We start from the raw sequence: 12,169 nt of genomic DNA, 5'->3' as shown, positions 1-12,169 counted from the left end.
ACAGCAGAACCGGGCTACTGCTCACAGTGACTCTACTGTGTTGAAAATGTTCCTGTCAATGCTACTGTGTGCTCACTGGGACATATTTCCACTCACTCACTGCATTTAAAGCAGGGTGGGGAGAAACCATGATTATGGATCCCCAGTAAGAAGTCCATGCACACTCATCTAAGTGTGTGTGGAAAGGGCCGTTCAGACAGACACACATGCAGAGTGCACATATACAGCAAACAAAGACTCGGGTCCAGAACAATGACATGCAACTACCCAGGATGTCTATATCACTTCCTGTGTTTGTGAGGAGTTATTTAGCGTTACTGTAGAAACTGAATGCAATATTGAAAAATTCCCTCTCTCCTTCTCTGAGTGGCTCTGTTCCTCTCGGTAGAGAAGGACCAGTCCATGAAAGAGAGCCAGGCTTCATCACCAACTCTGGCTGCCGCTGCCAGACTGTCAGCCATGATACACGGCAAAGATCGAGTGTATGCCAACGCTATGCTGGTAGACCAGGTGAGTCAGTCTAATGCTGTTTAATGCTGTTTAAATAAAGTAAATACTGTACGTCAGTTATATAGGTTATATAACGTTAATTAGGTAAAAACAGACAGGCTTATATAATATAAAATGTGCCATTACAGGAGCTACAGTCAGCTGGTGGAATGGTTGCTTTTCATTGCTTATATTTCTAACTTTTGTGCTTCAGGTGAATGATGCAGATATTAAATACCATTCTCCAGGGGTGGAGGAGGTTAGCCACGTTCCCCATGTTGGTGGCCCATGCGTGGACTTCTCCATGTTTCCCTCAGGCTCAGCGAACTGCTCCCAGAACAAGCACCTCTCATCACCCCACAGTGGAAAGAGGGAAATCCAAGGCCCTGGCCTGGAGACTCACAGGGAGCCATTCCCTCACACATCTCTCCCTTCTCCCTCTATTGCTTCTCCATCTTTTCCTTGCGTCCCCCAGAGCTCTGCCTTTCGCTTTTTTGAGGGAGCACAGCGACGTCAGGCACAGGCTTGGCTGCCAGATTCTCCTGCTGTGAACCGCAGGGGATGCAGCGTGACAGAGGCGAGCCAGGAACTAAGGTAGTCTGCTGTTGCTTTTAATTATGAAATAAAAAGTCAAACTGCTAACTATTGCATATAATGTTCAGCAAACCTCTGTGCTAATTTGTTGTGTGATCCTGTTGATAAGAATTAACATTCCTATAACTAACCCACAGTAAGAGAATGTGATCTGTTTGGAATTACAGCAGAAGCATTTTCTGACATTTAGTGCAGTGATTGTAGTCATTGAAGGTGCGGACAGTGACAGGAAGCCTAGACACAATTGAGCTGTTTGTGTTGACGTTGGGGAACATTCTTTCCAGTTTCCTGTGCTGCTGTATCTTCTGTATTAGGACAGAAGCTGGGAAAAGGCTACATGGATTTTAAGTCAAATATGTCCTGGGTTTTGCCATGAATATTTGCATTGATCTATCAGAATAATGCAGGTGCATATTGCCTTGTGTTTAAGGATTTTAGGTTGTAAGATTTAAAACTGCCCTCTCCTCTATTTGGAGAAACCATAATCATATCTGACTGAACAAAACTCTGGTTAATGACAAACATTCTGAACACAGTGTGTTTGTCTATAATTAGAAAGTGTGACACCAAGACAGTCAGTAGAATATTTTTCTGTTTTTTCTCAGCTTAGTCCAGTTATGTAGTAGCCATTACTGAATATTTCAGCTGCAGGATCACAAGCTAAGCATGTGTGTGGTTGCATCTTTGTTTGTGTGTAAACAGCCCTAGTCTTGAGTGTGACAGTGGAGAAGAGGACATACTAGGACACTCGTACCCCTGCTTGTCTTTAAAGCAACAGTCCGTCCTGCAGTCCAGCTCAGGAGAGGAGAGAGACTCTTTCGACACTTCACCAGATTTTAACTGCATACACCCTGACAGCATACACAAGTCCACCAAGGTACATCATCATTAAATATGTTATATTCAGTTTTAAGCTGAATTATTTTTCTCCATGTATGTATGTATGTCCTGGATCTCCCCTCGTGTTTATTTAAAAAAAAAAAAAAAAAAAAAAAAAATATATATATATATATATATATATGTGTGTGTGTATGTATATATATATATATATATATATATATATATATATATGTATATAAGGTCAGGAGATTTGAAAGTTTGTCACTGTTCATACTTATTGCATACTTCTATAAATTCATGAAATTACCTTGGATTCAGACAATACAGCAGTTTTCAGATTTCAAACTTCAGTTGACAGATAAACAAGTCCCCTAAGTAAGTTTCCACTGTGTTGTGACGTCTCCACATTTCTTGTTCAAAGGATTAAAGCTGTGAACTTCTACTAACTGAACTGCCTGACCTGGTACTAATTTTTCTGTTTTCTCACCTAGAACCTGGAGGAAGCTGAGATTCGTCTGCGCTCCTATTCCTTCTCCTCCCCCAAGGTGAAGCTTTCACGGCCGCTGCTAAACCGCGATGCAGCCATCACTGACCTAGCAGAAGGTGAGTGAACTTTTACCCGTTTGCCCTGTGACCTCTTTGCTTCCAGGAACCAGCTGAATTGGCGCATGTACCACATGTTTAACAGGGGGAAGACCAGACAGGTGTCATAAATCAAGTGACCTTCCATAAAGTTTGTGTTTAGAGTCAGTTCTGCTTTAACAGAACACCACTAGCCATGTGCATGTTTTGTCCCGTGTAGATGTTGTATTCACCACTTCAGGCTCTATCTCTCGCCAAAACGTTTTTTCATCTCAGCCCAATTACTTCATAGCACATTAACATTAAAAATATTAAATGAGTTTGTGTAGTGAGAAATCAAATTACTGTGCTGTCCATTTTTAAATATATTTGGTCAGAAATTTTAATAACAGTCCTGAGTTATTAAAGATGATTCTTCATTTTAGTCCAAATTGTTCTACCCTGTATCAGTCATTTAGTTCTTGGTGATGAATATGGTCCTGATAGTTTGTGCAGTTTGATGGCAAAATCAATATCCTAGTAATGATTCTTTTTACTGTGGTGAAGGTTTGGAAACTGTTATCTTTGTAACAGCTAGAAAGAGATCATTTTAAGAAACACCTTTCTACTTTGAGGGTCCTGTTTTACTTGCATTCAGGTACTTGTTTTGTTTCCCTCCTGGTTTTTATTTTTTTCTCACCTTGACTTTCATATGTTTTTCCAGGCAAATCAGTTTGTTCTGTCTCTGTAGAAGTTGGCTGGATGTAGACCATTTTGTGGATTCTTGTTTGGTTCTAACTAAATTTTTATTTGGAATGATGGGTTTTAACCACCTTGGCTGATTCAGAATCTATAATAATGTCTTCAGCATTGTAGACATGTGGATCTGGCTTGCTCATTTGCCTGTCGCTATTACTCTACATTACAGAACGGACAGCATTCAGCCTGGCCGAGACACCCAGAGAAAAGAGGTAAAAACCAGTAAATCAGTCCTTGAGCTCAGGAGCTCAGTTCCACTCAGTTGTGTGGATGTTCCCCCCTTTTTAGGCATCAGTGTTGAGCAGGCTCAGATGATTCTGCATATATGTGCATGTGTGTGTGTATGTATCTCTGGTGCTAAACCTATGTTTGGGGTCTGATTATTGCAGTGCTGGGGCCAGAATAGCCCTGAGTAAACAGCAAACTCTGAGCTTCAGACTTCAGAAACATATAGTACTTCACCAGCCAATCATACTGAATTTATATTCTGTATATATTAAAATATGCATTTTGGTTCTAGATTTTAACAGGTGTACTTGATCATCATTTGTGGTGCACGCTTACCATGACATAATTAGCTAATTTTCATTTCATCTCATGAATGCCACAGTCCATATTCATTTTACAGCTTTTCATCTCGCTCTCTCATATGTTTCTCCTGCGTGAATGCATTTTGTTTTGCTAATAAACATGCATTGCTAACAGAGGAACCATTTTAGAAGATCATGCTAGACAATTAGATTATAATGTTAAATCATTAGATTGCTGTATTAAAACATCACATAATACTACAACATTTACAACACCAGTCTAATCAGACTTACAAATCATGTGTTCCTCATAATATGAGTATCCATCTAATGTTAGCAAAATATGGATGTTCTCCTTGCCTTAAGAATGTGCTTGTATTTATATGGTTTACTAAAATATGTTGCAGAAACATCTGTATGACATGTTATGCACTTTAATAGGCCCAGAAATGGTTTCTAATGGACTCTAATCTTAGATGCTCCACATATACATTTTTTTTTCACATTTTAAGTCTCCTGATGAGCTGAAACATAGCAACCTGGTCTGAGGTTTGTTATGTCCATGCAGGATTTTGGGTTTCCGTAAACGGGCCCAGTCAGCAGAAGAGGAGAGCAGCGCATCACTCGAACACCTCACCCTCACAGAGTTCCTCAAAGAGTATGTTTTCACCAAACGATCTCACAGCCATGCATGTGTGGCTTAACTCATTGTGACCGGGTCAGAAAACCATTCCCCAGCTGATCCACTAACCACATGGATTCTTTGCAGCTATATTTGTGTGTATATTTGGAAGTAAATTATATTAACATTTTTAATGTCATATTATAGTATAGGTTTGATGTGATGTTGCATGTATTTGTCTTCTTTCTTTAGGTTCTGTCATTTTTACCTTTCCCTTAGAATGCAACTAGCATAATTAGCTGTAGATAGTTGACACATTATTAATTGCAACTTACAAAGGTCATACTATAAATAGCCTCCAGTAGAGTCCTGAGTAAGTTCCTAGCATGCCAAGCATGTTGTTAAGAATAATAAACTGTACACCAGGGGTCCTGTAAGGCTGTCTTGACATTCTTTCATTCCAGCATGACACCAGTCTGATTATTGAAGTATATCAGAAGTACTAAAATTTGGATTTGTTTTGTAAAGTGTGCATGTTGGACCTGAATGCTGCAGTCTTCCACAGGCCAAAATGAGTTATGGTGACTATTGACTGACATGTTCACACTGAAACAGGATAGAGGATGAGGAGTGGGATAAATACATAATCCCATCTAAGGTTGAGTCAGAGAAGTACAAAGTCAGCCGGACCTTCAGCTTCCTGAAGAGCAGGATGTCCAGCACTCGCAACAAGAGCAAGGTGAGGCCACTGTGTTTCCGGCTAGCTACGATTTCTCCTACATATGTTAAAAGATAATTGAAAATTTTCTATACTTGAACTTTATTTAAAAAGTCAGAGCTAAAAGGCCTGCAGTAAAAGGTTACAGGTCTCTGTTACAAGCTAGGTCTGAATTCCTGTACTGGAGAGCCATTGTCTGTGCATGGTGCCTTTATTTGGTGAAGGAGAAAATTCCCTCTCCTCAGGTCTTAGCAACGGGACACAGTGAAAATATCCTCTTACATAATGCCTAGACCCCACCACACAGCATGAGGAACCAAAACACATTCCATAGTATACGCTTTAATCTTATAAACACATGTGCATGTGTTCAAGAGCATATTTCCATGTAACTACAGACACACGAGGCACATGGACAGTCAAAAAACAAACATGCACTCGTAGACTTCCCTGTAAAGTTTGATTATAAAATAAACACTTCACTGTCAAACATATACACAGAGGAATCCCCCCCCAAATGCCCTTTAAGGATAAAGCGCAGACCTCAACAAAGAAAACAAAACAGCTCACTCAGTCTTCTTATCATCAGCTAACTCCACCATAGGCTTCTGCTACATAACTGTAAATATGTCTCTTTCTGCCTGCTCCTCAGAGGTCTGTTGTTTCTAATCTGGTTTACACATTGTGGCATTAATTGCACTAAACTCAGATAAATGGGTAAATTTAACAGGCGTACTTGCATTTCAGGTCAAGGGGAAAGAGGCGAAGGAGGGAAAGGAGAAGACAGGAGCCGCTAATGGACACCAGTTTGTTCCTGTCTCCCCATCTGGTCCTGCTCTTTGTGTGGCCTGCGATAAGTCTGTTTCTGGGAAGGAACTGTTACAGTGCTCCAGTAAGTATTATGCTGTCAGCACTGTTGTTGTTTTATGTCCTGTGATGGCTGAAATGTTTCTCTTCACTTGTGCTGCCTTGATGTTTTGTTTAGTAGTAGACATAAAATCAGTTTTCTTCCTCCCACAAAGTCAGAATCAGTCGTGAGGAGCGGAGCGGTTTGACAGCCATCTGGAAGCTGAATCCAGAGATGTGGTTATTTTGTTTATTATCAATAAGCTGATGAAATTAACTGGAATGTAATCTGCCTGTGTCTGCAGACTGTTTCCTGAACATCCATAAAAACTGTCGGGAGTCTGTTGCAACCTGTGGAAAGGTAACCAGCGACATCATGCACCTCATTTAATCTCAAAACCATAATGATATTTCAAGTCAAGTCTGAGGAAAAAACTCATAATCATGTTGGTTATCTTACCTGGAGTTTGGAGACTACAAATTAGTTTAAAAAAAAAAGACTATAACTAAAAGATGCTATATTATGGAAAGTCTTAGAGCTTAGCTTATACTGGGAATTAAAAGTCAGGTCAAATCAGGCATAATTCTTGGGTTAGAGGTTACTGACTTGGTGTTTGTGACATCTCCAGTTCAAATCCAGTTTTTGTTGCAGGTCTCTCACTGTGTTTTCTGTCACACTCTGCTGTGCTGCCTGATACAGGCAAAATGCCAAACAAAGAAATAAATCAGTTACTGATGTAGGGGCAGGCTGAGAGGATGTGGATACAGCAGGAAGAGTAAATTCCAACACTTGGTGACAAAGGAACTCGTGGAATGTGTAAAACATCAAAAAACAAATATATAACAAGAGTATATGAGGGGTGGGGGGTTAATATTTTTGCCTAGGCATAAACTGATGCTTGTACTGACTGACGTTATTGTGGTACAATCAAAACAACTTGATGTTTAAAGGACAAACGCTATGATTTACAGCAATTGATGTTAATATGATTATGTCCTTCCCCAGAAGCCGCAGGAGAGGAATGCATTGCTGATGAAAAGCAAAGCCTCGTCTCTCCCACAGAGTGAGTCAGGAATTACAACATGTCCCCTCTCTCCTTTCTCCTCTAGTGTCCTCCCTTGATCTTTGATTCTTTTACTTTTCACCTGTCCTCCCTTGTTTCTCCTGTAGTAGACTAAGTAAACCATTACTCCTCCCCTCCACCCCTTCCCTCTACCCTGTTATTCCTTCCGTAGTAAAAAGTTAAATTTTAATCTGTCTCAGTGGGGGATCTGGACTGGATTGTGTCTGTGTGTATGTTTGTGCATGAATACCAAGGTTGAATGTTTCTGTCTCACTAATGGGATCATTTTATTTTGTATTGTGAACAATCAGCATCAGTTACTACAGTATAGTGTCACAGCTGCAGGCTGCATGCCCAGTTAAAGAGTGAAAGAAAACAAATAAAGACCTCTGCACAGCTTTATAATCCAGTTACTATTGCATCCAATAACTGTGTAGATATAAACAAAACATCTGAATACTAAACAGAGTTTTTAAGTATTTATTTGTAGAATGGGAATGGCTCCAAGGTGTAATGTATCCTCCTTACTGCTCCTCCTAATCCCTTTAGACTCTATGAAAGACAGCTTTCCAGCGTCTGTTTTCTCTTCTTCATCCTCCTCTTCACTTCCAATGCTGGCCAGAGAGAAAAGAGAACCAGTCACCCCTCTGTCCAGATGCCTTTCCATCACCGTAGAAAACAGGTACAGTATGATGGCAGTGTTGTGGGAGCCACACACATCAAAGCTTTAACAACCACAATTTAACTCAACTTCATGTTTTATGTTTTTCTTAATTTATGTGTTTTGTTATTATTGTGTTATTTGTTTTATTTTATTTTTCAATATATGTCCTATAATTGTAACATTCAATAGTTGGGATGTTGGTGGTGGGGGGTGCAGTGGTTAGCACTGTGACCACACAGCACATAGATTCTGGGTTTGAACCTCGTTCGACCCAGGGTCTCGCTGTGTGGAGTTTGCATGTTTTCTCCATGTCTGTGTGGTTTTTCACTAATCTGACTTCCTCCCACAGTCCAAAAACATCTAGGTGAGGGTGGTTGATGCCTGTAGCTGTGAATGTGCGTACGACTGGTTGTCTGTCTCTATATGTCAGTCCCCTGATAGACTGGTGACCTGTCCAGACTGTACCCTGCTTCTTGCCCAAGTCGCCTTATAAAGACACTGAAAACACCAAACTTTACAACACATAACAGCCAAGTGCGACTTCAGCTGTGACTACAAAAACTGCTATCCATTTCACGGTGCTGAAATAAATAAAACCTTAGTTCACATTTGTGCACCCAAAAGGAAGCTGTGTTGTTTGTCTTTGTTAAAAAGTTTCAGATGCACTTCTGGCCTGCTTTGTTTTCCCACAGACAGCTGAGTGATGCATTAGGGGTGGATGGAGAATACAGTGTGACAGCTTGCACTAGCAGCTCATTGTCTGAGGAGGGAACACCAGTCCCAGCGACTCCCCCATCCACTGATCCACCAATCACAGCACAGGGTAAAGAAGAGAGACATACAGGATTTAAATTTCACACATATCACATTAAGAGGCAACCATGGTTCAAAATGAAGATATTGTCTATTCACTGTGTTATCACAGATGCTGTTGATCCCCCTCTACTAAGTGACTTGTCAGCTGCCCTGCTGGGACTTGAAGCAGAGTCATGGAGTCTGGTGGTCAGTCCAGAGTTTTGCAGGCATCATGACAGACGCACCATTAAACGACAGGATGTTATTTATGGTGAAACAATTTGTTCTGGCTAATCATCTATTAAAATTCTGATTATAGTGCTTATAGTTAACTGGAAAAAGTCATGTTATCTAGTGTGGGCTATTTTCAGCCTGTCAGAAATCTTTGTACCCAACTGCCCCCTGCAGAGCTGATGCAGACAGAGCTGCACCACATCCAAACCCTGACGGTCATGTCGGAGGTGTTTAGAAGAGGCATGCTGGAGGAGCTGCAGCTAGACTTGGACTGTGTGGCACGGATCTTCCCCTGCTTGGACCCGCTCCTCCTCTTCCACAGGAACCTGTTTGGAGCGCTGCAGGAACGCCGACAGGCAGCAACCCAACCTGACAACCCTCGGAATTACCTCATCCATCAGATTGGAGATATACTGCTTCAGCAGGTCGGTGAAGATGGATTCATGCACACATATACATACAGATGTATGTGTGTCTATATGTGACGGTCTGACTTTTAGTTCTCAGATGAAAATGCAGAGAAGATGAAGCAGGTGTATGGAGAGTTCTGCAGTCACCACACCGAAGCTGTCAATGTCTTCAAAGAGCTGCAGCAGCAGAACAAAAAACTCCAAAACTTTGTCAGAGTAAGTTCCTGCTCCTAGAGCTCCTCCGCTTTTTAAAACTGGGCTTTTACGGTTTATGTTTTCATTTGACTTTCTTCCTTTATGCTCACAGCAACAGAGCAATAACTCTCTGGTCAGACGGAGAGAGGTGCCAGAATTTATCCTACTGGTCACTCAGCGCATCACTAAGTACCCAGTGCTACTGGAGAGGATATTAAAGTACACTCAGGGTAAGTCACCTCCACTGTGTCCTAAATAAAACTGCAAATCCATGCAACAGTTAAGCTTGATGCAGATTCTTTATGTGATGCACAATGTTGCAACATGGCCTTGATGGTGATTATTACATGAAGGGTAATACGGTTCCACATACTACTGTATTACTACAAAAAAAGAGGTTGTAATTATAATTATGCTATACTAACCACAATGTTTTGAGAATATTATACATTTTTTCTTTTTTTTCTAGACGTCAATTAGTGAAATCATTCATGAAAGCCGTTGTGTGTCAAGCTGCTACGTAAGCAGTGCAGACGTGTTAAACTCTTCTTTCTGTAACTTTGCATGGTACACAATATGGTGTGTAAGGAGCCTTATTTTTACTTTGAGTGCAGCATAATTTCATAATGTACCGTTTTTAATCAACCTCTCTTCCTACAGAGGGAAGCCAGGAGCACTCAGACTTGTCAGGTGCCCTGGCACAGATCCGCAATGTCATCACCGCAGTGGACTTGACTGTGAATAAGTATGAGAGGTGTCAAGAACTACAGGAAGTGCTCTCTCGGCTGGAGAACAAGAGCTTTGCCAAGCTAAAGAATGGCAAGGTGTTTCGCAAACAGGACCTGGACAGCAAACACCGGGATTTGCAGCACAAAGGGCTGGTCTACTGGAAGACTGCCACAGGACGTCTGAAAGGTGTGCACGAGGTCATCTGTGCCACTAGACTTCCTGAGTTTTGAAACAACCAAATAACATGTATTTGTACTTCTCTGTTTTCAGATACTTTAGCTCTTCTTCTCACAGATGTTCTGGTGTTCCTACAAGAGAAAGACCAGCGCTTCATATTTGCTGCTGTGGTAAGCCTTTAACATCATCTCTATCCATTTCTCTCCATCCTTAATCCCATCTTCAACTGGGTTTTATCCACTCCTTCAGGACCAGAAGCCTCCAGTTATCCCACTGCAAAAGCTTATTGTTAGAGAAGTAGCCAATGAGGAGAGAGGGATGTTCCTTATTTCTGCTTCCTCAGTGGGACCAGAGATGTATGAAGTTCATACCACCACCAAAGAGGAGAGGAATGGGTGGATGAGACACATACGACAAGCTGTAGAGAGGTGTGTGTCTGCATATGTGTGTGTGAAGTGAAGTCCTACTTGCTGTATAATCTGTGTGCACCTGTATGCCTTGTTAATGTGTGTGTGTGTGTGTGTGCGTGTGTGTTACTCAATGTCTAACCTACTGGTCTACCTGGCAGGTGTCCTGAGGAAGAGGAGGAGGAGGACCAAAGTTCTGAGACTGAGGAGACCAGGAGAGCTACAGAATTGAGAGTTCAGAAAATCACCAAGTTCCAAGGCAAGAAAATATTTTTTTCATCTGTTAATCCGTCATCATCAAAAACTATAAACAACAGAAAGTCCTAATTTTACTGTGTGTTTTGTGCAGAGACTCTATTGAGTCAGGACCAGCGTATCTGCAACAATCTGGAGGAGAAGTTACAGTTGTATGCTGAGCTTACAAAATTAACCCTCCGCTCACCAGAACCCGTACCACATCGCCATCTGCTGGTACAGGCAGACCCAGACAGTGACACTCCCCGCCAGGCTTCCTCTCTGCTCACAGCTGCACTCAGAGAGGGTGAGAAAGCTGCATGATGTTGCATTCATGCTGTGTATATCAGTTTGAGAATATGTTTTCACAAAGCATGGCTAGCTATTATGACTAGTGACTGCCCTACATAAAAAATAAACACAAATGCGCCATTCTGGCAGACCTTAAGTCGCCAATTTCAACTGCATCTCCTTAATGACTTTTTAATACAAATGTTTTGAATGGGGGTGTATGTTTTTACATGGGACACCCACACACATAGATCTCTTTTCAGGACTGTCTTGCTATGTGCAACATTTACATGTTTTCTGTTATTGTGTATGAATATTAACTGTGTATGGGTTCTTAGGACACTTAAAGTAAATGATGCACTTAATAATTTGTTAGATTTATTAAGCCTTTGCTGCTATGGCAAAGTCACATTATTCATATCTGTGTATTGAGTTTGATTGTGTCACATAATACTTTGCAAAGCTCAGCCCAGTTTCATCATGAGCTCTAATCAGTCAGGAGGAGATAAAACTCCTGTAGGGGGAGTGTAGAAGTCATTGAAATAAATAGATTTTGAACATTTGTTTTAATTAGAATTGTGTACTGCACTTATAAACTTCAGTAAAATTACTATGCAAATATTAATCTGAAAAGGTCTGCCTTTGTCTGCATAGGAAGGAGCATTAAATTGAAACAACAGTGATGGTACACTATATATTGCCATTGTTGGCATTTGGAAAACACTTGTTTTGACATATATTTGATTCTTCTGCAGCGGAGAATCTGATCACCATCCTCCAGGCTTGTGATGGCGTTTCTCTACAGAGTCACAGCTCTCCTGTACAAGGACCGGAGTGCTTCAGATACAACAGCCACGGCAGCAGCATCCAGGAGTCTCCGTCTGAACGTGAGTCACTGATACAGTATATACTGTAATTCTGACTTTGTCCTTTAGTTGACATTGAAGCCCACATGCTTCTTGATCTTTATTGATATGACCAAACTACACCGTGTAATATGTGCTGACTGC

The 12,169-nt window shown here is 41.1% G+C and overlaps 1 protein-coding gene across 3 annotated transcripts in view; it reads left to right on the top strand.

The window, feature by feature from the left end:
* Nucleotides 1-12,169, top strand: part of LOC113138701 (rho guanine nucleotide exchange factor 28-like) — a 30,771-nt gene that overhangs the window by 14,746 nt on the left and 3,856 nt on the right. For 2 of the 3 annotated variants that reach the window (XM_026321358.1, XM_026321359.1), the window contains 21 exons: nt 389-510; nt 704-1,083; nt 1,786-1,960; nt 2,415-2,526; nt 3,413-3,455; nt 5,011-5,134; nt 5,861-6,005; nt 6,265-6,320; nt 6,966-7,023; nt 7,573-7,705; nt 8,380-8,510; nt 8,613-8,753; nt 8,891-9,141; nt 9,217-9,342; nt 9,434-9,551; nt 9,982-10,236; nt 10,321-10,397; nt 10,477-10,655; nt 10,796-10,893; nt 10,984-11,175; nt 11,915-12,046. In XM_026321358.1, the coding sequence (XP_026177143.1) occupies nt 389-510; nt 704-1,083; nt 1,786-1,960; nt 2,415-2,526; nt 3,413-3,455; nt 5,011-5,134; nt 5,861-6,005; nt 6,265-6,320; nt 6,966-7,023; nt 7,573-7,705; nt 8,380-8,510; nt 8,613-8,753; nt 8,891-9,141; nt 9,217-9,342; nt 9,434-9,551; nt 9,982-10,236; nt 10,321-10,397; nt 10,477-10,655; nt 10,796-10,893; nt 10,984-11,175; nt 11,915-12,046 (3,048 nt within the window). Of the gene's footprint in view, nt 1-388; nt 511-703; nt 1,084-1,785; nt 1,961-2,414; nt 2,527-3,412; nt 3,456-4,341; nt 4,432-5,010; nt 5,135-5,860; nt 6,006-6,264; nt 6,321-6,965; nt 7,024-7,572; nt 7,706-8,379; nt 8,511-8,612; nt 8,754-8,890; nt 9,142-9,216; nt 9,343-9,433; nt 9,552-9,981; nt 10,237-10,320; nt 10,398-10,476; nt 10,656-10,795; nt 10,894-10,983; nt 11,176-11,914; nt 12,047-12,169 lie in introns of all 3 variants that reach the window. The other variant, XM_026321360.1, reaches the window with a different exon arrangement.

This window comes from Mastacembelus armatus, chromosome 9 (assembly GCF_900324485.2).
Source record: "Mastacembelus armatus chromosome 9, fMasArm1.2, whole genome shotgun sequence".
Lineage (NCBI taxonomy): Eukaryota > Metazoa > Chordata > Actinopteri > Synbranchiformes > Mastacembelidae > Mastacembelus > Mastacembelus armatus.
The sequence above is the reverse complement of the archived record's forward strand: the minus strand, read 5'-3'. Positions and strand labels throughout refer to the sequence as shown.